This window comes from Hemicordylus capensis, chromosome 1 (assembly GCF_027244095.1).
Source record: "Hemicordylus capensis ecotype Gifberg chromosome 1, rHemCap1.1.pri, whole genome shotgun sequence".
NCBI classification, from domain to species: Eukaryota; Metazoa; Chordata; class Lepidosauria; order Squamata; family Cordylidae; genus Hemicordylus; species Hemicordylus capensis.
This window is the reverse complement of record NC_069657.1, coordinates 296,768,235-296,794,196: the sequence shown is the minus strand read 5'-3', so window position 1 is coordinate 296,794,196 and position 25,962 is coordinate 296,768,235. Positions and strand designations below refer to the sequence as shown.

Genomic DNA, 25,962 nt, shown 5'->3' with positions numbered 1-25,962 from the left:
TCATGTGAACCAGCCTTGTATGTAATAGAGTCCTGCTGTCCCTTTCTGCCACAAACTATGTATTTAATGTATTTATAGCTTTCTTGAGAATCAGTCAGGTCATGCGTACATTTGAGGCTGTAGGGGCAGTGAATTGGGGAATGAGGTTCTTGTTTTGCATTGTAGCTATATCTGTCCTTTTGTAATGGTTCAGGTAACCTCTCCCGCACCCGCACTATCAGCAACCAAATATCCTTGTGGTACTGTCCACTGAAAGGCTTTGGGCTTTCATTTTAACACCTATGACTTGAAAAATCACAAAATATATGACACAGAGGGAGGGATTTTCTGATATTAAAAATATGTTTATAAAGTACAACTCTTAAGAGTTAAAATTGCCATTTGTTGCACCCCTATGCATGCTGCACCCTAGGTGACTGCCTTGCTTGCTTACCTGTTGTTCTAGCTCTGGGGGAGTACTGCTCTGTGCCATTATTATTGTTTATTATTATTAAGAATAATAATTTTAACAAAAAATTCAACCAAAAAAATAATTCTAAAGCAGTTTACATTAAAAAAGAAAGAAGATGGTTCCCTGTTCCCTCAGGGCTCACAATCCAAAATCCCACTGGAGGGATGCTGTGCTGGGGTTAAATAGGGACAGTTGCTCTCCTCTTGCAGATTATGTGGGAGTCATCACTCTATAATCTGTTTCCTTGCCCAGTTAGTAAGGGTCTCTCCATAACAGGAAACTATAACTAGTCTTTCTGTCACAGGAAATGTAGGGGCCATTTTGCCACCCAATTACATTATCTGTTGTTTCTCTGTAGGTCTGTCATTTTAGGCTCCATACATTCCTGAATGGCAGAGGCCACTCAGAGACATGCCGGTGATACTTGAATGAATTCAGCTCTATTGCTGGGCTTCCTGCTGAGTTATCTGTGCCCCTGTAGAACTGTGCCCAAAAGGGCTAGTGCACTGATTGGTTTCACTCCATGCTTTCCATAATAATGGTGGACTTCACATTAATTGGGGTGCTGGTAGATGAGGTCTAGCTATTGCTGTTGCTTTGCGTTTTGAACAATAATCTTAATCTATTCTGGTATCACTAATTTATTATATTTCCATTTAGATTTCTGACATCCATGTTACTGGAGAGTCAGAGGATATGTCTGCTAAAGAGAGATTGCTCCTGTGGACACAGCAGACAACTGAGGGTTATGCTGGAATTCGTTGTGAAAATTTCACTACCTGCTGGCGAGATGGGAGATTATTTAATGCCATCATTCATAAATACAGGTAACTACAAACTTGTTTGGATTTGTTGCAAACATATGTGGGAATAATTAAAAGTGGGTGGGGGGTGCTCGCGTGTGTGAGAGGCAGGGGGGATGTATTAAGTAGACCAGTGGTCTTAACTCATTAGAAGAAAACTTCATATATTCATAAATTATGAAAAATAGTGAAATTGCAGTTATGTGGAATAAGAGCAATTATGCAAATATACTTAATTTGCAGGATGGGGTTTCTGCTTTTGTTGGCACAGAATCTGGACTCCTTGTGGCAGAGTTCTGTTTCATTTTAGACAGGAATACACATGGCCCTGAATAAAGGCTATCTGTCAGGGGGAAGAACACATTCCCTATGGCTCGGAACATAGTCGTTTCCTCATCAGATGACAGGATAACAGAGATCATGTTCTTAGATGTGAGAGAATTTAAAATATTGGTAGCTTGCCCAGCAAGAGGAGAAGGATGAGTATGTCCTCACTCTTGCTACTGTCATATGCAGAATGAGCAGGACAGGTGAAAAGTGTCAGCTCTGGTGGATGCCTATGTGTGGTGTTTTCTCTTTCTCTTGGTAGTGCTGCAGCAGAATATTTGACTCACGGTGCAACAGAGAACTTAAGGGCTTCCATGCCGTTTCTGTTGTAGCACCAGAAATTGGGCTATTCATTTCATGTTTCACTTAAGCATGAAATATGGAAACAATTACATTATGGTACATATGTGCTAAATGAAGTAAACATTGTACCCTTGAATAAAGGTCTGTTTCAGTTGTCCTGGTTCCTTTTCACCCTCACTCTTTTTCCTTATTTAAATGTATGGTGTGTATAAATAAACAAGTGTATAGGATGTTTCTGAAAGCTCAAGTAATATTTGTCTTGGCTGTCATATTGCTCTTGAGCCCACTCTCATTGCTAAAGCCAATAGGATTTCCTTCCTCAAATAACATTTTTTTGGTTGTTTCCTCTTTCTCTGCCTCCTTTTCTAACATATCTAAAACTCTAGAAGCATGTGCACACAAACTTCTATTGTGGCTGGGGCAGGGGATAAGACAGGGCTGAACCTACCTTTCCCCCAGATAATCAGTTGCTCCATCTTTGACGTGCAACTGTGCACCCACACAGTGCAGATCACTGGAGGCCGGGAAAATGATCCTGGCCTCCAGGTATCCCAAAATGCACCCAGCGACGAGTGTGGTGCATTGGGAGATTCCCCCAGGAGCTCTAGGCATCCAACTCTGTGTATGCTTGATCTGTGTGCAGACTGAGCATACACACGGTCCTGGCACCAGGGTAAAGGGTACGCTTGCGCCCCTAACCCTGGCTAGGTAAAATGGCAGGTTAGGTGGGGTGGCAGCGCTGGGGTCAGGGTCGGTCCCACCACTGCACACAAGCAGCCTAACCCGGGCTGGGCTGCTGTTGCCTTGGATAGGCTGCTCTGGAGAATAGCTGCTAGGTGTTAGATAAATCCTACACATGTGAGGCTTAAGAACGACTATAATATTAATTGCCAGTTGGGGGACTGTTTAGAGGTTCATGTATTATGCTGTGTGTGTGTTTATTACAAATGCCTGTGTACATACAGTACTTGCATATGCTATGTGAACTGCTTTGTGAACTTTTTAAACGTTAAAAATATAAATATCTAAACAACAATAATAACTAATGAGAACTAATGAAATGATAGGGAATGATTATCTTCCTGGCAGGAGGAGGCATTCCCACCACACATTAAATAGCTTTGTGTCTGTAGCTTGCTTTATACATTATTCCATGCATTTCCACCAACACACTCCTTGGCCTTTCTCTTGGCCCTCCATACATTCAGCCCTCGTCTAGAGAGGCACACGTGGAACATGTAAAGGGTCAGGGAACATGGCCTGGAATCTCCAGGGCAGGACATGGCTAGCCGGCATGCTCCAGTTTCCCTTTCCCTACATACAGTGAAGTATAATATTTATTCATTCATTCATTGGATTTCTATACCACCCTTCCAATAATGGCCCAGGGCAGTCTACACAGAGAAACAATAAACAAGATGGTTCCCTGTCCCCAAAGTGCTCACAATCTAAAAAGAAACATAGGATAGATACCAGCAACAGTCACTGGAGGTACTGTGAACATAAGAACAGCCCTGCTGGATCAGGCCCAAAGCCCATCTAGTCCAGCATCCTGTTTCACACAGATGCCTCTGAAAGCCACAGGCAGGAGTTGAGGGCATGCCCTCTCTCCTGCTGTCACTCCCATGCAACTGGTACTCAGAGGCAACCTGCCTTGAGGCTCAAGGTGGCCCACAGCCCTCCGACTAGTAGCCATTGATAGACCTCTCCTCCATGAAGTTATCCAAACCCCTCTTAAAGCCATCCAGGTTGTTGGCTGTCACCACATCTTGTGGCAGAGAATTCCACAAGTGGATTATGCGTTGTGTGAAAAAGTACTTCCGTTGGTTTGTCCTAGATTTCCCAGCAATCAATTTCATGGGATGACCCCTGGTTCTAGTGTTATGTGAGAGGGAGAAGAATTTCTCTCTATCCACTTTCTCCACACCATGCATTACTTTATAGACCTCTATCATGTCTCCCCACAGACATCTTTTTTCTAAACTAAAAAGCCCCAGGTGTTGTAGCCTTGCCTCATAAGAAAGGTGCTCTAGGCCTCTGATCATCTTGGTTGCCCTCTTCTGCACCTTTTCCAGTTCTACAATGTCCTTTTTTAGATGTGGTGACCAGAATTGTACGCAGTACTCCAGGTGTGGCCGCACCATTGTTTTGTATAAGGGCATTATAATATTAGCAGTTTTATTTTCAGTCCCCTTCCTAATGATCCATAGCATGGAATTGGCCTTTTTCACAGCTGCTGCACATTGAGTCAACACTTTCAACGAGCTGTCCACCATGACCCCAAGATCCCTCTCCTGGTCAGTCACCGACAGCGCAGATCCCATCAGTGTGTTCTTGAAATTGGGTTTTTTTTTGTCCCAGTGTGCATCACTTTTGCCAACATTGAACCCCATTTGCCAGTTCGTTGCCCACTCCCCCAGTTTGGAGAGATCCTTTTGGAGCTCCTCACAATCTATTTTGGATTTCACTACTCGAAAGAGTTTGGCATCATCTGCAAATTTGGCCACCTTGCAGCTTACTCCTGCTTCTAGATCATGCTGTGCTGGGGTGATTAGGGCTAGTTACTCTCCCCCTGCTAAACAGAGAGAATCGCCACTTTTAAAAGGTGCCTCTTTGCTTAGTTATCAGGGGATAGTAGATGAAGAGGGTTTGTGTAAAAAAATTCTGTGGTCACTAACATGCCCTTAAAGTGGGTTGGAATGTAGGTTAGGCATCCATGTAGCATTCTGTCCTGGTATGAGAAGTATTCTCTGTACAACAACAAAAAAAAAAGATTTGCATGTTGCTGCTATTGAACATCTGGTTGTCATAGCTATTCCTGCTCACCTGACTGAATTGATGCAAGAGCCCAGTAGGTTATCCAGAACTGCACAGGTGCAGCAGTCCTAAAATCTTTGCTTTGCTTTGCTTGCTTTCTTTTTTCTTTTTTGCTGTTTGCAGCCACTCATATATCTTATTTATCTGAATCCAAGATTAGGCTTTCCCCCAAGCTCTTTGATGTTAGAAATCAGAAGATCTGATTAAATTCAGAGTCCCCTTAAATTTGGGTAAATATGGGCATAACCCATATTTAACCTGTATTTTAAAGGAGTTTTTCTTCAGTTCAGATTAATCTTCTATTTGGGTAGATATGGTATTTTTTCTGTGTTTAAAAAATGCATTTCTGTGTAAACTTTTTATTTCTTTCTACTCTCACCTCACCTCAAAGGGCCTCATTGTAATAAATGCAGTTTATTTAATAATAAAATAAAGAGCATTAAACCAGGCTAAACTTGCTGGATATTTTTGGCAAACCCCAAAAGGGTTGCATATCACAAGCAGATTGTGTAGTGATGGATCTGAGGGGTTCAGGTTCTCCCTTGGGAAAACTATAGAGAGCCCCCTCTTGTGCTGGTTTTGAAGAGCAGTGGGGCCATCTGGGATCCTGAGAGCTGGAAAGAAAATCTTCCTTGTGAGACAGAAGTCACAGGCTTCATCCTGAAGAATGATGTCAGGAACACAGGGTGGGGAGGGAGACAGTCTGTCCAGACGCACGCCTGCAGAATTGTAACATGCACACCGCCATGCTTATAATCTGTGTTTGGAAAGGTGGAGGGTGACAACACGGGGAGGCGAAGAAAGGCAATGATAATAAACGAGTGAAGAAAGGGGAGAGGCAAGACGGAGAAGGTTTTCATGCAAGCAAATGCCATTTCAGTTGTGACTGAGCACTAAAGGGCCCTTATGCAGGACATTAGAACAAGTTTTATGTGCCACTTAAACAGAGTGTTGTAAAGGGCATGAGTGGAACACAAATACAACATGGACCTTGTCTTGATCCATTTATGGGGGCAATTCCTCCACTCTGTATAAAATGAGTAAATTTTATTTCCTTATCAAGGAAAACCACCTGGAAACAGTTGAACATCAGTCACTGGAGTATCTGGTGGCTTGCGGGGGAAGAGAAAATGGAGGTGGGTACACAGGAAAATGCAGCATATAGAAAGCAGTTATCAGAGCACACCTGGACCATTGTGCCCTGTTCTTGGCACAACATTATAAGGAGGATGTTGAAAAGCCTGTGAATGTTACCCAGCAGGATAAATGGATAATAAAGAGCTCTGTTGGCTGCTCTCTGAGCATAGGTTAGGATAGGTTTCAGTTATATTAGAAAGGGAGAGACCAATTCAGAGCCCTTTGAAAGTGCTGGGAAGGCTTCCTTGGACTTGAATGAGCTCTTTAAACACTTGAATCGTATGCATGGAGGCTCAGTAACCCTCATAAAAAGGACAGGAAGAGAAGCCAACAAAGGCCACATACAGAAATGCAAGCTTAGCATCACAGATGAGATGATTTCATGCAGCAAACTCAGCCACGTGAGCTGCCAGATGCTTAAAAATGTGGGAGAAGGCTGGGCACAGAAGACTAGGTGGAGAACATATTTTAAATGTGAGCCTTGCTCTCAGGCAAATCAGTGTGCAGTCATACACAGCAGAGGTTTGCTCTGGAACGTCTGTTTCATGCCAGGCCACAGGACAAGTGTTGGCACACACTGTACCCCAGTGATGTTAAAACGTGTTGCAGGCGATCAGGATCTAACTTGAATGCATTCCTTCAGGATAGGAGAAGCAGTGATGCCAAGATTTGCTGCAACATGTTGGTTGCCTCAAGCTACAAATGGAGAAGCAACAAAATATTACTAAGTGTCAACCCTTGAATTGCTATGGGTTAGGTTTGAAAGGAAAGCAAAAATGATTTGCATCTGCTAGTTTCTGCTTGCCATCTTCTAAGGAGTAGTTTATTATTGCCTTCTCTTTTGAGGGGAAAACAAAAGCTACCGCAAGGTGGGGAGGGAATTTAGTAAGCCTTGTTCTACTTAACAGAGGTGTTTTGCAAACTTCCTCTGTGTTTCAGCTACAATGCAGCATTGAATATTCAGGATTTTCAGAAAGAGACAGGAAAATGAACTTTCAGGTTGATTCTCCCGAGATCTTTAATTGATTTTTCACAGACTTATTTTTCACCCCCTGAGCAGGATGGATCTGCGTACTCACTCCCTTTTAAAATAATAAAATGGAACATCATTCAACAGAAGTTGAATATTATGCTACTTTGTTTTTTGGGAAAACTTGGAAATGCTTGACTACCAAGCAGAAGGTTGCCGGTTCAAATCCCCACTGGTACTATATCGGGCAGCAGCAATACAGGAAGATGCTGAAAGGCATCATCTCATACTGTGCGGGTTAAAAATATTCTTGTCTCTCTCCTACTGGAATAAGTGAGATGTCAAAGTGCTACAGCCAGGGCCAATTATGCTCATGATCAGAATGTTAAAGTGACTGCAGCTTTGATAGCCACTATGTAGCTGGCTTTGCTCTGATATTTCTGAGGTTGGCCATAAGTAAAACAATATTTCATGCTGGCCTGCAAGCCTCTTGTGCCATGTCTCTGATTCTGTCAGTTCTCATTAAGCTAGGTTCAGTTAGTACTTTGAGTGGGGATTAGTACAGGTTACATTGCAGAAGGTGGCAACTCCCTCTCTCTGATCCTGCACTGTGGCATTCTGGTGAGATGCCCACTGTTGCTTAGACTAATAGCATTTAGAGACAATAAAGGGAGCTGAAGTTCAGTGTTCCCTCTAAGGCACATGCATGCCTATGCTCAGACATGCTTATGCCCACAAGTTTTTTGATGTCCTCTCAGTTAATTTTAGATTTCGCTTAGGTTAAATCAGGAAGGCCCCGTTCTGAATGCATGTGTGCACACACTGCCTTGATACTCCCACCCAGAACAAAACTCATTCTGCACACAGATGAAAAAAATTAGAGAGAATACTGCTGAAGTTATGAATAGTATTTGTCCATCAGCTAAACACATTTAATATATTATTTCCCCTTTTCCTGTGCAGGTTGGGGCATAGGAGGAAAGGTTCCTGGCCGCTGTATTGCTTCAGTCCCAAAGATGCCTTTTCAAATTAATGCTTACTAGCTGATTCCGCACAGAGCATCTGTACAGCAGTACACTCCCCCCACCTTCAGCCCCAGTCCCCTCCCCCTAAGCCTTCAGCCCCAGTCCCCTCCCCACAAGCCTTCTGCCCCAGCTTGCTCCCTCCTCCATTTCCCCCTTTCTCTCTCTTTCTCTCTCTCTCTCATATTAGTGCTCCCCCCCACCGGCTGCTTTTTAGCCTGCTTGTGTTTTCTCCACTGGCTGTTGCTGCCGCCTCCTTCCTCCAGTCCCTGGTGCGTCGGGCGGCCAGGCGTTCAGCTGGCTCCTTCCTGCACGGCCCTCCTTCTAGCGAGCATCTTCCGAAGTGGCCAGCTGTTTGTCTCTGCCCAGCCAGGCTTCGCCACTTTCTCTCCCCACAGCTCCCCCCTCTCTTCTGCCCCAGTCCGTTCAGTTCTCCTCTCCGCTTGCCCGCTTTCCTTCCTTTCCTTTCCTCCTCAAGCGGCCACTTCCCTACGTGACCAACCGCTGCCCAGCCAATCCGGCGCCTCTGCTGCCCAGCCAATCCGCTGGGTTGCCGGGACGCATCCCCACAGAGGCACCTCTGTGAGAATAAATATAATAGATTTCAGCCCTTCACTCCAGTGATGCCCCTTTCCTTAGCATAAAGGAGCTGTGCGTCTCTGTTTCTGTCTCTGTCTCTGTCTCTCTCTCTCTCTCTCTCTCTCTCTCTCTCTCTCTCAGGCATTGCTTCACTGCCCAAGTGAGTGTCTCCGCTGCCCCCACACACTTTCCTTCAACAATAGTAAGAGAGTGACTTTTCTATCTATGCAGGAATTTGGATTAGATGATTGCTGAGATCCCTTTAGTGCCAGCAGCCTTTGACATTTATACAGCAGAAGCAAATAGCAGAATGATGCCCTCTTCTAGTAATTATGTTAATGACACTCAGAGATGGAAGCTGGAGGCAGGAAAGGGCGTCCCTCCCTCTCACAGGAATCTGTTGTCCAAAGTAACTGTTTTCCGTTGCATCATGTTCACCATGGTTCTGTTTCAGTGTTTTGATGCCTGACATATAAAGAAAAAGAAATGTGAGGCATTTAAAATAATATTGGGTTGGGATACATAAATGAGAACTAGATAAATCTAAAGGGAGATCTAACTGTTTTTAAATGTCTGAAGGGCTGTCGTATAGAAGGAGTAGACTTATTCTCTGTTGCTCTTGAGGGAAAGACTAGAACTTGTAAATTAAAATTACAGGGAAGCATATTTAGGCTAGACATTAGGAGAAATTCCCAACTATAAGAGCTGTTCGATTGTGGAATGGTTTGCCTCATACAATGGTGGGATCTGCTAGGGATATGCACGGAACAGGCTCCTTTCGAGCCGATGGTGGGGCGGGGGTGGCTTTAAGGGGGGGTGCACTTCCCCCTCCTCCCTCTTTCTTCCCCCTCAGGTACTTTGTGTAGATATAGTCCCGCGGGGCTGCAGCATACCTCCTTGCCAACCTGTTGTTTCTGTGACCGGAAGTCACATGTGCTCTGCATACGTGCGTGCATTGCGGGGTGTGTGTGTGTGCCCGTGCATGTCACACGCATGATGTGTGCCCATGCACCCGCAGTGTGCACATGGCACTTCCGGTGACTGATGCAGTGGGGCGGCAAGGAGGTACGCTGCAGCCCCATGGGACTATTTCTACACAGATCACCTGAGGGGGAAGCACGGTGGGAGTGTGTGTGTAAGTGCACCCTCCCCCATCCTTAAAGCCACCCTCACATTCGAACTGGTTCGAACATTGGGGTTCCGAACCTGTTTGTAAGTACTAAGAATGGAATGCCGAACAGGGCCATGCACATCCCTCGGATCTACTTCACTATAGGTTTTCAAACTGAGGCTGGATGGCCATCTATTACAATATCAGTTGTAATATTCTATGATTCTGTCAAAATAGAAATATATCAGTTCAATGGTCTGTGCCTACCCACTTGCATTTTCACAACCAGTTCATGGCCCATTTTGCATTGTGTTACTCAGGAAGTGAAAGTGAATAATCATTGTGCATATTTCGGGAGTAATCCTCATTACTATTACGATTGACAATTAACATGACTCATTATTGCTTCCTACTTCTGTTTAACATTTATTCAGCATGTGCTAGGCACTGTGTACATCATAGATGGTTCCTTCCCAGAAGGTTTGCAGTGGTCATCAGATGGGCAAGACAGAGAATGAGATGAAATCCATTGGTGGGTAGTGGGGATAGGATAGAAGAGAGTAAAAGGTAAAGTGCGCCCTCAAGTTGATTTCGACTCCTGGTGCCCACAGAGCCCTATGGTTTTCTTTTGTAGAAGACAGGAAGGGTTTACCATTGCCTCCTCCCACACAGTGTGAAATGATGCCTTTCAGCATCTTCCTATATCACTGCTGCCCAATATAGGTGTTTCCCATAGTCTGGGAAACATACCAGTGGCAATTCAAACTGGCAACCTTCTGCTTGTTAGTCAAGCATTTCCCCGCTGTGCCACAGTAACAGCAGAGAAATAAGCTGAAGAAAGCTAGGACTTTTCTGATCACTTAACTGGCTGCAATTCAAATAGAATTCCTCACTTCTAACACTTTTTGAAACAATTTACATAAAGCTTTCTTTATCTTCTTTCATTTCCTCAGATCAGTCTTGTGTTGTCTGATGTGAAGCTTCTTGTACTATTTACTGAATCCTGGATTCAGAAAAATAATGTTGTGTTGATTCAATGTGGCCTCCAGTTTGGTAATATTGCTTATTGTTTTTAAAGCGCCAAAAGAGGTGAACGGAACAGAATATGAGACAGGTGTCAGCTTGAAATAATTGACTAACTTTCTCCCCCATAAGCATAACTTAGCATGAGCATTATGTAGTGGCCATCATGTGGGTTTTCTTCTTTGTGGAGGGTGGGAGAGAGATCTAAATTTGGGAGTCTGAATATTGACAGCACTTGGTTGAGTCATGATGAGAGAATAGACAGAGATGGAGAAGACGGACAGGTAGTTGGAGAGGAGATGATGTTGTCACTGATGTTGTATGGAATGTCTAAGAGGTGAGCTATGAGCCTGAAAATCCCCCCATTCAAATCTCTCCTCATCCATAAACTCACCAGGTGGCCTCAGACAAGCCTTTCAGTCCGGAACCCCAACACTCCAAATGGCAGTAGTAGAGATAATAAAACTGGCCTGTTTTACAGGGAGTGTTCTGTGGATTACTAAAGTAATCTATGTGAAGTGCTTTGAACACTTAACAATGCATTATTATTATTCCCTCACTGATGAGACATTCTCACTGAAGGAGGCTGAGGGGTTTATGTAAATTTGGTAATATGTCAAAATGCACAGGCACAAACCAAAAAGAGCTGAACTTGCATATTGAGATTTAATAGAACTGCTTGTCTTTTGCATAATTTGTTTTTCAAATACAGCCTGGGTTAATGAAATCACAATTTCTGTCAGTGGAGCCTCCTCCCTGAAAGGTGGGACAGGCCTTGTCTAATCCAGGAATCTTCCCATTCATTCTTTAGTCATTGTCTCCCCCCACCCCTTTTTAAAAGAAAACTATGAGCAGCACATGTTCTGGCATGGATTTTGATTGCTTTCAGAAATGTATCCCTTGCAGAGAAATGTGTGGCTGTTTTTAGCACCTGTCCATCATTATCCTTTATGAGTACAGAGGCAAAGAATTCATTTCACATGTGCAAACATTTTCTGATTACGGCAGTTAAAAACAAAACTAGACTATACTGGATGTTCACTTAATTTCACATTTTCAGCCCTGACTTATCTACTGATCAGAGGCATAACTATAATAGGGCAAGGGGAGACAGTTGTCTGGGGGCCCACTGTCTTGCCCCCCCCAGAGGCAAGTCACATGACTGACTCCACCAGCCGTGCACCCGCCCAGGCTTCGTTCAGTTGTATTCATTCTCCGAAACTGATAAAAGTGTTAAGACCTGGAACTACCAGAACAGCATGTCTTTCTCTAGTACCATTAAATGACTTGCATCGTCCACAGTTTCTTTACTTCATGAACTGGCCTTCAGTGAGTGGGGGGCCCATTTTAAAATCTTGTCTCTGGGCCCACTCCAACCTTGCTACGCCCCTGCTACTGATAGTAGAATGCATATGGTATGAGACGTACCTTATGGAGGCCAAGGAATACCAGTCTACTCTCCCTGTCTTACCCAGTAATAAATTAGTCACACCTCATTCAGAGAACAGTATTAGGCCATCTTACCAAAGAATTAAAATAGTTTTGGCTAATTGCCTGTACTGAAAGTACTTATGCAGTCTTGTTGATGAACTGAATGGCACTGCTCACATGTTAAGTTACTCATGTGTTATTGCAACAAGTTGCTTGTATATGACTATCCACCAGCAAACTTAAGACCAATTCACATAGGTATATAAACTGACTTTGCCTGCTAGTCATAGCCCAAGCAGCTTCATCTCTACAGTGAGGAAAAGAGTATTGTGTCATCATAATCACCCTCCCCAGAGGTCATCAGAAGCTAATAGACACAACTAGGTTGCCAGCTTTGGGTTTCAAAAACACTGTTGTTCTGGTGGGTGGAGCCTGGGCAGAGCCTGGTGGGTTAGTGCAAAACTTCTGGCACTTCAGGGTAGAGGTGGGATGGAAGCTGGAAGGTAAGAGGAGAAATCAAGGACATTATCTGGGTGAAACTTGACTGGTTATGGGTTGCGCCTTGCAGAATTTGGCTGATCATCCGCAGAGCCTGACAAATTCTAGAGTACAGTATTGATGTTTCCAGAATCTGCTTACTTGATAGAATACAGTTTATCAGACATATAAGTTATTGGCTGGTTTGAACTTCAGTCACAGTTTCCTCTTTAAGCAAATTTGACATGTTTGATGAGGTGTAATGTGCTTGTGAGTATTTTAATTTATATGCCAGTGGCCAATCAGATTCCACAAGCAGGGCATAGAGGCAAAAGCCCTTTCCCAGTGTTTCTCCCCAGAAACTGGTATTGACTGGCAAATCACCTCTGAACCAAAAGGTGGTTCTTTGACGTGGTCTCTGTGCTTTACACGAATGGGCTTTGCGCCTGCGCAGAGACCACATCGGAGCTTCCAAACTAGAGTTCTTTACTTTTGGTGGTAATCCCGCCCCCTCGGTATATAGGTGGCTGCTCGGGCTTCCCTCTCCAATCTTTCTTTGTCCGCAATCGAAGACACATTGTTGAGCAACTCCTTGCTAGAATCTTTGCTAGTACTGCTTTATCACCTTTCCCACTATATTTCTGTTCAGTACCCCCCCTTAGTTAGCATTTTTATTTATCCCCAGTACCCCCCCCTTCCCTCAAAGTTTGTTTTCCATTCCATCTTGGCCTTCGGGCCCGGCGTGCTACGGCCTCTTTGCCTCCATTTTTTTCTTCGGTACCTTCTTCGGCCTATGGCAAAGACTACAACATTTAAGCAGTGTGGTTGCTGCAAATCTAAAATCCCTTCGACCAACGGCCACAAACTCTGCCTTTTCTGCCTGGGTGAAACCCATAAAGTTGGATCTTGTCTGCATTGTGCGGTCTTAACCAAGCAGGCGCACAAAAATCGGGCCTCTCAGCTTCGTTCTTGGCTTTGGGAACAAGCTTTCAAGGGTACGGGCTCGGACAGACTGTCCACTATGCAGGCTTTGTCCAGTGTCTCTCCTGCAGCTCGGGGCTTACAGCCCATTTTGTTTCCTCCGGGAGTCTTGGTGACCACCGCAGAGGTGCATATTCCAGTCGATCCCGTGGCTCGGGCTTCGATTTCTGTACCGAGGAATTCGGTGGCAGTGTTGATTTTGACGGCGGCATTGATTGAGCCATGTTCTGTCCAACCAGCCAAAAAGAAAAAGAGAAAGGACCGTCGCGCTCCCTCTGAACCGCCAACAAAGAAACAGAAGTCGATGCACGATACCGAACGTTGATCCCGTACTTTACAAATGGAGACTGTTTTAGATACCGAGGTGACCTACGGTTCTGGTCCCCATGATCCCGTATTCAAGTCCGAGCACAACTCTGAACCCGAGGAACTCCCTCCGGAGCAACCGTGCCACTGGGCCAATCAGGACCTCGAAGCTGCTCTGGACAAGCGCTATGCCAGGCAAGTGGAGGAAGAAGCGGACTATTTCTATGCTCATCAGGAGGTTCGCCAATGCCATCGGGCCTCGATTGCTGCGGGGCCGCCCCTTCGGTGTCCTGCAGCTCCTTGCCCGGCTTACTTGACTTTGGCTTTGATCCCAAATCTGCCTTCGGGACCGACACCTCTCCCTCCTCCGCCTCCACCCTGAACTACATCCCTTTTACTACCACGGGTTCCACCTAGAAATTTACTTGTACAGGCAGCTACGGCCACCATTGCCCCGGACTCCAGACCAGCTCCTTGGCTCCGAATTTGGCTGTTTCCACCTCCTATTTCGTCTGACTTGTTGGATTCGTCCTCGGATGAGGAGGGTCCAGAGTCATCCTTATCGGACAGAATATCATTGGGATCCTTGCCTCCTTCTCTGCTATTGTTTCCTAGGCTCAATTCTCCATTGGAAGATTTTCGAATTTACACAGACTTTGTCTCGCATATGGCAGCTTCCTTGGGAGTCCAACTCTCAGGGGGATAAATCTGAACCGACTCTCTATTTCAGCTGATCGAAGACAATGCCCGTCCATCGGTATCGCTCCCATTGAACCCGTCCATTCTCAAGGTGGCCAAGGCCTCTTGGATCAAGCCTTCCTCCCTTCCCCAAACATCTAAGCGGCTCGACTCCTTCTACAAGGTTCACGCCTTGACAGATCAGGACGACTCCTTCCTGAAACAACACCCGTCTACTGATTCTATTGTTGTGGAGTCTTCCCTCTCTAAATTCCGGGGGTATTCCTCCTCCACCCCACCCAACAAGGAAGGAAAGAAATAGGATACGTTTGGAAGGCGTTTGTATTCAATTGCCTCTTCATTAACAAGAATTACAAATTACCAGGCCTACTACGCCAGGTATCAGTCTTTTCTTTGGGACCATATTGCCCCCTTTCTGGACCATCTCCCTGAAGAACAGCAGGGCCCCGCCAAGGTTTTCCTCTGTGAGGCCATGCAGGTCTCCAAACAAGAGCTCCATGCAATTCGCCACTCCATGGAAGGGGCCGCTTAGGTGATGGCGACCTCTGTCGCCCTCCGTCACCACGCCTGGCTCCGATCTTCTGGCCTCATGCCCAATGCTAGATCTAGGGTGGAAGATCTTCCTTTTGATGGCTCCTCCCTATTTGGAAAGAAAACGGATGATACTCTTCAAAAAGTGCAGAAACTTCGTAACATGGCCCATTCCGTGGGTTTTCAACAGTCCACATCCCGTCATTATAAACCACAAAAATGGCAGCATCAACCATACTCCTCCAAACAACCTCAAGACAAGTCCTTTCGTTCTGCCAGGTACCAGCCTTACAGAAAGCATGCACACTGCACTGGATCCAAACTACAGCAACGATCCAAAGGATCTCAGCCCCCAGCCAAAAGACAATGACTCTCCTCCTCCTCCTCACTAGGGCACCAGACTCTCCCCTTTCATTCCCACCTGGGAAAATATCACCATGGACTCCTCCATACAATCCTCCGTTACCCACTCCGCCCACCCCGGCTCTCTTGGCGGAAGTTGACTCTCTACTCTCCAAATCTACAATAGAACTGTTTCACAATCCACAGTCCCTGGGTTTCCACTCCCGTTACTTCACTGTCCCCAAGCCAGACGGCTCCCTTTGGCCTATCCTGGATCTCCGGGACCTGAACTCCTACATCACATACCACAGGTTCCGGATGGTCACTATTCCCACTGTCATCTCCCTTCTGCACAAAAATCAGTGGTTCATCTCTATAGACCTCAAGGATGCATATTATCACATTACCATCAGACCCCAGCACCGTCGTTTCCTCCACTTCCAAATAGTGGACAACACTTACCAATTTCGCGCTCTTCCCTTTGGACTCCCATCCGCACCCCAGATGTTCACCAAATGCATGGCCTCGGTGGTGGCGGCCCTGCAACAACAGAACATTCAAATTTTTCCATTCCTCGACGATTGGCTTGTGGTAGTTGGCAACCCGCAGTCCTTACTCAGAGACCTTCACACGGTCATCAACCTCCTTTCCAAACTGGGTGAGCTACGAGAAGTCAAAGCTCAACCCTTCCAGAATGAAAGAATTCCTGGGACTCCTCTTCGACTCGATTCAGTCAAAAATTTTCTTGCCTCGGTGCAGAATTCAGGCTATACTGGACTTGTCATCCCACCTCCTCTACCATCCACGTCAGTCAGCATGAACAATTCAGTGCCTATTAAGCCACATGGCTTCCACCACCTACGTCCTCCCTTACACTCGTCTACGGACCAGGACTCTTCAACATTGGTTCCCTTCAGTGTTCTCTCCACATGAAGACTCCCTCGCCAACACCCTAAGGATCCTGCCTCAGGTCCTATACTCCCTACGGTGGTGGACAGACCCTGTCAACCTCAATGTCAGCTCCCCCTTCCAGCCCCCGCGTCCCGCCCTCCTACTCACAACAGACACATCCATGGAAGTTTGGGGTGCCCATGCCAACAATCACAATATCCATGGCATCTGGTCCCTGACCAAAGCTGACCACCACATCAATTATCTCGAACTGTTAGCCATCTTCAAGGCCCTAAGAGCCTTCCTCCCCCGATACGGGGCTCTCACATTCTCGTCCAAATGGACAGTACTACTGCCAAAGCTTACCTGAACAGACAGGGCGGCACCTCCTCCGGCCCCCTCCTGTTCTTGGCCATGGAAATGTGGTTCTGGTGCATTCACCACGGCGTCACCCCCCTGGCGATCCATATACAGGGCCAAGACAACTTCATGGCGGACAGGCTAAGCACGACTCAAACAACATCACACGAATGGCAACTACATCCCCCCACACTCCGCTCCCTCTTCCACCACTGGTTCCTCCCAGAAATAGACCTCTTCGTGTCAGAGGCAAATGCACAATGCCACCAATATTGCTCCAGGTCCGAGATCGGACTCAATTCGTTGGGGGACGCATTTGCCCTGACTTGGACAGGACTCCTAGTCTATGCCTTCCCTCTAATTCCTCTACTTCCTCGAGTCCTTCAGAAGATCTCCCAGGACCGCCCGCATTGCATACTCATTGCCCCATGGTGGCCCAGGAAGCCCTGGTTCCCCCGACTCCGCCTATCCAAACACTGCTACCACCACTTCCCACACACGCCTCACCTCCTCTCCCTACAACGGGATCACCTTCTCCATCCAGATCTACAGCGCCTCCATCTCACAGCTTGGCACGTAGTCCCAACCTGCCTGCAGACATGCAAAGAATAGTCCAGGCCTCACGTAAACCCTCTACTGTCACCTCCTGTTCCCACAAGTGGACACGCTTTCAGAACTTTCTAAAAGACAGGGAGATTCCCATACATGCTGTTTCTGTAGAACATGTTTATTCATATCTGCTGTCCCTCAAGGAGGCCAGACTTAAGATGCCTTCCTTCGCAGCCATAGTGGCTAACTCTCTGCCCTCCACACCATCATGGTTCCAACACCCTACTGTCAAGCGTTTCCTTAAAGGACTTACTTATCTGTATCCAGACTCGCCGGTCATGGTCCCAGCTTGGGACCTGACCTTGGTGCTCTCCTCCCTCATGCGCCCTCCCTTTGAACCCATGGCTACGATTTCTCTCAGTCTCCTTTCCTGTAAAGTAGTCTTCCTCATGGCCATCACCTCGGCCAGGCGGGTCAGTGAACTCAGGGCACTTAGAGTTGACCCGCCGTACTTAATTTTCCACAAAGAAAAGCCGTCCTTAGACCGGACATTACCTTCCTACCGAAGGTGGTCACCTCGTTTCACCGCTCCCAACCAATCTCCTTACCTGCATTCTTCTCTGAGCCGTTGACTGAGGCCGAACGACGTCTCCATACTCTAGACGTTCGCAGGGCGCTCGCTTTCTACGTCGACCGCACCTCTGCCCTTTGCACCTCCAACTCTCTCTTCGTACTCCACTCTGGACCTAACAGAGGCAAGCAGGCTTCTACGCAGACTATATCCAGATGGGTGGTCCGCACCATCTCCCTAGCATACCAAATTTCCAAGAAACCTCTCCCGCCCTCTACCAAGGCACATTCAACGAGAGCGGTCGCGGCTTCTACTGCCTTTGACAGGTCAATTCCTTTGGATGTTATCTGCCAGGCGGCTACGTGGGCGTCAAAACACTCATTCGTACAACACTATGCCCTGGATGTCCAAGCCAGAAAAGACATGGCATTTGGCAGGGTGGTGCTACAATCCAGCCTCGCCTGATTCCTCCTCCGTTCACCCCTAACTCTAGATTGCTTATGAACCGTATAAGCAGCATTGGTCTCAATAAAGTTCATAGGTGGATCCCACTACTTTCTTCCCTCCATTGTGAGTGTATTTTCAACTTTTGTTCAGCTAAGTTTGTCCCTTGGGGAAACACCTTTCTCAGAGCATTTACTGTGATATTGCCTGTCCTGAAAACTCCCAACAGAATGCCATTACATATGTTCTAAGTTTCTCATGAATTTCTTATAAGAAGTTGCTTGGGTATGACTGTTGGTGGGCAAATGCAAGGACAGTTCATCTTACTCTTTGAATTGCACTTACTGATGAATTTTGCTTGCTGATATATCCTTATATAACAAGTTACAATCATTATACAACACATTTCTCTCTTCCATGATTTCAAAGCACTTATCGTAGTTGTGTTCTGTTTGCATTTCTTTTAAGTGCTGCCCTAGTTTGTCAAGACAGTTGTATCCAAGCAACTGCATCACTGATTGTGGGATAAAAATACTGCATCATCGTAACCCTGCCTAGAGAGCATAACCTCATCAGAATAATTAGGGTAGCTCACCTTGGGTTTCAGATGTACTGCTGGGTCAAGAGATGGAGCTTGGGCAGAAGCTAGTGGGTCTTGGCAGGTCCTGGTGAAGTCCAGCACTTTGGCGTAAAGATTGAATAGAATCTGGAAGGCAAGAAGAGAAGCCAAAGCCAAAGAGAAGCCAAAGGTCTTATCTAAATGGAACCTGTCAGGTTATGGGTTGAGTCTTACATAATCTGGTGGGACATGGTCAGGGCATGGCAGAATCTGGCTTTTATTTGGCTAAGCCATAATCACTAGCTTAACCAGAATCCAGTACAGGTCACACTTTTACAGGTGAGTCCAGTAACTTATTGGTTGATATGTAGCCCCACTTGCAACCCTCATAATAAGCAACTTTGGTACATTTGGTGAAGAACATTTGAACTGCTGTTTCTAAACATTCTGGGTTGTCAGCTTGTAAATCTGCAATGGTGAAACTTTAGTTGGAAATAATTGCAGCTTTCTTTCAGTTAAGCCTGTCCCCTGGTACAGCATGTACTGCAAATTTCCCCTTGTGATCCTGGAGTAGGAATTTTTATTCAGTTAATTTTTGACTGACATCCAGACTAAAGTTGTGCTCACCAAATTATGTTTTGCATGTGCAACAAGAGAGAGTGAATTTCACTCATTCTCTCTGCATTCTGCAGCTCTCTGTGTCTCCTGAAACTATGTCTCCAATGGTCCTGCAGCCCTCAAGGACATATTTTTGGGAGGCGTAGGGACCGCATAGGGAAGAAGGAATAGGTGGAAATCATCCTTCCTCCACTGTACACACACAGTGTTATTCAGTGCTCACTCACATTGTTAGTGTGGAAGTCAACCATTATGTATTATTTATAATACATGCATGAGCTTGTGCACATGTGGAAAGCCTTTCTTCTTACTTTTTGAACACCCCCAACTCCATGCTTGACTGCAATCTGGTTTTTTAATTCTGGAGAATTTGAAAAGCAGCATAAAATATTGGGTAGAGCTGTAGTTTGGAATTGTGAGGACATGAACACTATAGACATGCGTGTGATTCTCTTGTCAGGACCACCAAGGCTATTCATGTTATGTAGAGATTCAGGGTATACTTTTATAGGGATGGAGCTTCAGGTTTGTTGTGCACATGTGTGCTCGTCTTCAACTAGGCCCTAATTTTCTTAGCCACCTTGGTGTACTGAAGCTTTTACAGCTTTTGTTTATCTTGTTACACATTCTGACCAAGATCCCTTAATCCTTATGCATATCTGAAGCACTTCTGTGCAGCCAGTGGGAGTTTCTCAATTTTATTTCAACAGCAGTGCTTGTGCTGCATTGAATCCTACTCTGGGGGCCCTTCCAGCCAACTGCTCTTAGGAGTGAGGTGGGGAAATAAGGGACTATCCTGCAAAGAGTGTGTATTAATAGTCTTAAGGCATCTGTAAGCCATTTGGATGCTGTCCTCTGTATTTAATGAATAACATGAAGACCTTGTGTTAAGCTCTTCAGATTTTTAGGATTCTGACAGAAGACAAACATCTTTAAAATAAAAGCAGTCAAATGCTCAGTATTTGGAATATGAATAGCTTGTTTTGAGTGTGGCAGTCAGAGTAGGGAATTATTCAAATGTGCTTTTTGTTCTTCTCTCCCTCTGTTTATGTATTTCCTGCAGAGGCAAAGATCCAGCTTCTTTATAAAGCTTGTTAAAGGATGACTCACAGTGTTATGACTAAAGGTTGGGTCACTTTAGAGATACACTTGAGAGTATAATAATTCTCCTATATGCATGATATCACAATCTGAATGCTTTTATCATAGGCTTAAGGTAGCATGTACCATTAAACATAGTTAAGGATCTTTATAAACCTTTTGCTGCACTTTTTGCACTCTTAGGCCTAGTGCAGAAATAATGTTAGTAACCATTACTAACATTTAGACAATGTTAAAAGATGGTTTGCAAATCCTGGTTGAAAATCATCAGTTTGTTCAAGCTAATGCAGATTGTAGCAGCCCCTTGTCTCCACTGGGACAGTATTACAACACGGATGGTCTGCCCCAGGCGCCTTATTGATCCTGTTAGATTCCAGGAGGCTCTCGGGGACATTCTTTACAATCTGGTGGGCGTTTCTCCGACCCAGCTCGTGGAATCTTGGAACATCGAGGCCACGAAAGCGTTAGATGAAATCGCTCCCAAGCACCCTCTTAAGGTGCGTGGATCCTGGCTCCCTTGGTTTTCTCCGGAGCTTAAGGAGATGAAGCAAACCAAAAGACACTTGGAATGTCATTGGAAGGAAACTGGTGCTGAAGTTGACTGAATGCGATTACTTGCTTATATTTGGGAATATTCTAGGACGATAAGAGCTGCGAAATCTCACTATTTCTCTGCTCTTATCACATCAGCTGACTCTCGTCCAGCGGCCTTATTCCGGATTACCTGCTCCCTTCTTAGGAAAGTGGATCCGGTAGATGTTCAGTCTGGCCGCTGTGATCAGTTTGCTCAATTCTTTGCTGATAAAGTCACCCGCATTCGACTAGAGTTGGACTCTACTTCTATAAGATCAGATCAGATCAGATAGAGGAGATTCTGCCCTGTGACATTACATGGGACACCCTTGAGTTGGTAGAGGATATGGACACAATTCTCTCGGGTGTGGGTGCGACAACATATTGCTTGGACCCTTGCTCCTCCTGGTTGGTTAGCCAGCGGGAGTGTTAATTCTTGTCTACAGGAGTTGGTTAACTCCTTGTTACCTGAGGGTTTCGTGCCAGCAGCCCTTAAAGAGGCAATAGTTCGCTCTCACTTGAAGAAACCCTCCCTGGACCCTGAGGTCCTTGACAACTATAGGCCGATCTCCAACCTCCCTTCTTTAGCAAAGGTGATAGGAAGGGTTGTATGTGCCCAGCTTGAGAGGATCTTAGAAGAAACTAGTTATCTTAATTCTTATCAGTCGGGCTTCAGGCCTCGGCATAGCACAGAGACAGCACTGGTCATTCTGGTAGATGACCTTCTTCGGGACCTTGATGAGGGTAGTGTCCCTCTCTTGGTCCTTTTAGATCTCTCTGCGGCTTTTGACACTATCGATCATGCTATTCTTCTCGACCGCTTGTGTGGGTTGGGTATTGGGGCCCCTGTCCTACAGTGGTTCCATTCTTACCTTAGTGGGCGTGTCCAGTCGATATGCATTTAGGACAGTTGCTCTGACCCATGGCCACTCCTTTATGGAGTTCCCCAGGGTTCAGTTCTTGCCCCTCTCCTTTTTAACATCTATATGAAGCCGCTGGGTCAGGTCATCTCCCAGTTTGGGCATGAGATTTTGTCAATACGCTGATGATACTCAGATATATATTGCCATTTCAGACCATTTTGGGGACGCTGTTTCTGTGCTTACTCGATGCCTGGAAGCTATCAAGGTCTGGATGAATCAAAACAAGCTCAGACTGAATCCCAGTAAGACTGAATTACTTTTATTCAGCCCTCGTAATGGCCAACAGCTGGATGTGAACCTTGTTTTAGATGAGGTGGCGCTGCCCTCAAAAGAGCTTGTTCGGGGTCCTTTTGGACTCGCGGCTCCTGCTTGAGCAGCAGGTGGAAGCTGTGACCCGAAGTGCTTTTGCCCAGCTTCATCTGGTTCACTAATGACGCCCTTACCTTGATCGGCAGGCATTAATGGCAGTGACCCATGCCCTTGTTATCTCCCGTTTAGATTATTGTAATGCTCTCTATCTAGGGTTATCTTTGAGATGATCAGGAAGCTGCAGCGGGTCCAGAATGCAGTGGCTTGCCTACTCATGGGTGCCAGAAAATATGACAGGGCAACACCTCTCCTATAGTCGTTGCACTGGTTGCTTATTTGCTTCCGAGATCAATTTAAGGTCCTGGTTCTGACCTTTAAAGCCTTGCGGGGCCAGGCGCCTGTCTACCTACAGATCCACCTCTCCCATCCAGTTACATCCCGTCCAGTTAGATCATCTCAGATGGCCCTTCTGTCGGTCCCTAATTTCTGAGATGTTCGGGGCTCTAGGACTCGTGAAAGGGCCTTTTCGGTTGCTGTCCCGCTCCTTTGGAACTCTCTCCCCCTACAGATCCGGCTAGCCCCTTCCTTACCAATCTTCAAATAGCTATTGAAGACTTTTCCGCCAGGCTTTTGACCTGTAGTTTATTTTTCTGTTCTTTGGTAGTTATTTTAGTTTGTTTGTTTATCTGCTTGTTTGTTTGCTTGTTTACTTAATTTATATCCCGCTCAAACATACATCTCTGGGTGGCTAACAATTAAAACATATATAAAAATTAAAACAATGCAACATATAGCACATATATAAAAGTTAAAACAATACAATAATTTAAAAACCATAAAATTAACAAACAGTATTTTTAATTAAAACTTGAGAAGGCTTGGGTAAATAAAAGGTTTATTTAAAACTACATTCTAAAATTTAGAATGTAATTTTTAATGTTGCCTGTTTGCATCTTGTTGTGCACCGCCTGGGGTCTTCGGAGTGGGTGGTATATTAAATGTCTCTAATAAATAAATAATCAATCAATCAATCAATCATGGTTAGCACTGATGCAGACATAATGGTATACCATAGTTAATGCTTACCAGGGAGTAGAAGGAGAAAGGTCAGAGGGATTTACTCTTAACCCTGGAAATTTAATTATGTAATTTTGTTTTAAATTGGGATTACTTTTTATACATGAAGAGACATGGCTAGTCTTATTAATGCTATTCAGAAAGTCTTCATGGGAGCTTCTTTTGAGGGAGCATTGCTCCACCAAAGATTTAGAGCCTAACACTAGGTTTCTGTTCAACTAGCTCTCATATGAGCAAAAGACCACTTGCTGCCTTCTGAAATTTTGTTTTTGGTTGAATGGTCTAATTTTAAAATGTGAGGCAGTTATGTTAAGTGATGGAGTATGTTTTGGAAAAGCAGTCTAAAAAACAGGAACATGTCTGGTTCAGTTACTTTACATTCCTCACATTTGACTATTGATGTTTTTGACAGACTTTATAGAGAACCAAAATGTATAACTCATCATATAGTAGGGGTGTTTTATTGTTACATATAAATAACAAACATTAGTCTGAAATGTACAGCAGGTATTTTTATCACTCTTGTAGTAAATAAAATTATTTTGTTAGGAAAAAATCTGATCTTGTTCCCTGGATTTCAGTCAGATGTTTGCTGCTTGTTCTTTCCCCCCTGTGAACAGGCAAGGCTTGTATAACAACTTGCCTTTTCTTGTTCTGAGAAGTTGGCAGCTAAACAAGGCAGCATTTTGTGTTTTGAGTATCTCATTTTGCTTCATTACTATCAGCATGTGTGAAATGTCATGGAAATTAGCAGAATGAAAACAGCCATATGCTTTTAGATAGAAAACCTTTTTCAACTCAAATATTGTATGGCATTAAGTAAATCTTCATTAATTACTGTGTCCATGACATAAATGATTAGTGCTTCTTTGACGTGATCTCTGTGCTCAACACGAATGGTCTTTTCACCTACGCAGAGACCATGCTGGGAATTCTCCAAGCCTCTACTTCCCTAAAAAAACTTTTGTGGGAGCCTCTCCCCTTCTGTGATATGTGCATGTGTCGGCTTTTCCTCCAGTCTTTCTTCACCAGATCCAGATCAGCTTCACTGCGAACACTTCGAGCTTCAGCGAACAGATGGAGAAAAGAGAACAGTTTCCCCCCTTTACTTCCCTCTTTATTCACTCTCTCACTTTCCGCTATCGTTTGTTTCCGCTATTGTTTGTTTCCGCTGTCGTTTGTTTGTTTCCGCTGTCGTTTGTTTCTTCCTTTCCAGTTTTGCATTTTGATTTCTTTTGCACCTTCCACTCCCACCTGGTTCCAGACTGAGAGGCTGGGGAATCTTCCTTTTTTGGCCTATGGCCAATAAAATCATGTTTTAAGAAGTGCTCCAGGTGTGAGGCCAAATTCAAAATGACTGATGGACATAGTACCTGCCCTTTCTGCCTCCGCAAGGCCCAGAAGGTCAACATGTGTACTCGCTGTTTAAAGTTCACCAAATAGGTATGCAAAACAGGGCCTCTCACAGGCATGCAAAACAGGGACTCTTAATGGAACTGCCCCGGGTTGGTTAGTGAACACCCCCAAATTGCGTTCAGGCTTTGTGTGGGGAGATTAGCTCAGAGTGGAGCAGTTCCACATCAGAATAAATTTTAATGCAAAGTGTTGGTTAAAGGAAAATGACTGAGCAAAGATGTTCAAAAACAGAAGTTTTATTTGAGGGTAAGAAGCAAGATAGGAAAAGTATTGACGCTTTTGAACTTTGGTGCTGGAGAAGACTTTTGAGGATACCATAGACAGCCAGGAAGACAAACAAATGGACCATAGAACAGATCAATCCAGAATTTTCACTCGAGGCACAAATGACCAGGCTCAAATGATCATACTTTGGACACATTATGTGAAAACCCAGCTCCCTTGAGAAGTCCATAATGCTGGGGAAAGTTGAAGGAAAGAGAAGAAGAGGACGGCCAGCAGCAAGATGGATGGACTCGATTACGACAGGAATTAATACATTACTGAGAGACCTTGAAGGCCAAGTTGAAGATATATCATCCTGGAGAGAATCTATCTATGTTGTCACTATTAAGAGTTCACATCGACTTGACAGCACTATGTGCTTTTCCATTTGGCTTTGGCAGCTGTTAAATCTAGGGGTAACTGTCCCACTGCCTTCTAAATGACTGTTCTCCAATATGCCAACATGAGCATGTCAAAAGTGAGACCCATATGCCTTTAGTCTCAAACATAAGCAGAGAGGCTTCTGAGAGCCTACAGAAGAGCAGTACTAGCAACATAACCTATGCTCCTGGTTGTGGGAGCAAGCCCTATGATTCTCTCAAGCGGCCTCCATACCCACTGCCATGCAATGTTCAGTGAGGGAAACTTGGTGGCACTCCCAGCCCACAGCCTCGGGTTTGCCCTTAATACTGATCTCCAAACTGATAATTGTCTCCACTTTGGATGCCCTGCCCCACGAGTCTAGAGCTCCATTTGCCTCCACATTGGAACTGCATTCCTTGGTACCGATGGCTCATGTTATGGCACAAAAGAAGACATTACAGGAGGCCAGTCCTGACTGCTCTGGCAGTAATGCTTAAGAAAAAGAAGAAGAGGCAACCACACCCCTCTGCCTCAGAAACTCTGACCAGATTACTCCCACAAGTACTTCTGTCTTCAAAATCTCAAAAAGGTGACTGCAGTTGGATGAATCCATGGCTCCACCTAAGCCTACGAA

The 25,962-nt window shown here is 45.1% G+C and overlaps 1 protein-coding gene and 1 long non-coding RNA gene across 36 annotated transcripts in view; one reads left to right on the top strand and one right to left on the bottom strand.

The window, feature by feature from the left end:
- DST (dystonin) overlaps positions 1-25,962 on the top strand; it is a 488,434-nt gene that overhangs the window by 224,998 nt on the left and 237,474 nt on the right. For all 35 annotated transcript variants that reach the window (XM_053286451.1, XM_053286446.1, XM_053286475.1 and 32 more), the window contains one exon: positions 1,112-1,278. In XM_053286451.1, the coding sequence (XP_053142426.1) occupies positions 1,112-1,278 (167 nt within the window). The remainder of the gene's footprint in view (positions 1-1,111; positions 1,279-25,962) is intronic.
- On the bottom strand, positions 8,650-12,221 carry LOC128340792 (uncharacterized). The gene is made up of 2 exons (XR_008313960.1): positions 12,068-12,221; positions 8,650-8,874 (listed from the first exon to the last, which is right to left on the bottom strand). It is a non-coding gene; the product is annotated as an uncharacterized LOC128340792 (long non-coding RNA).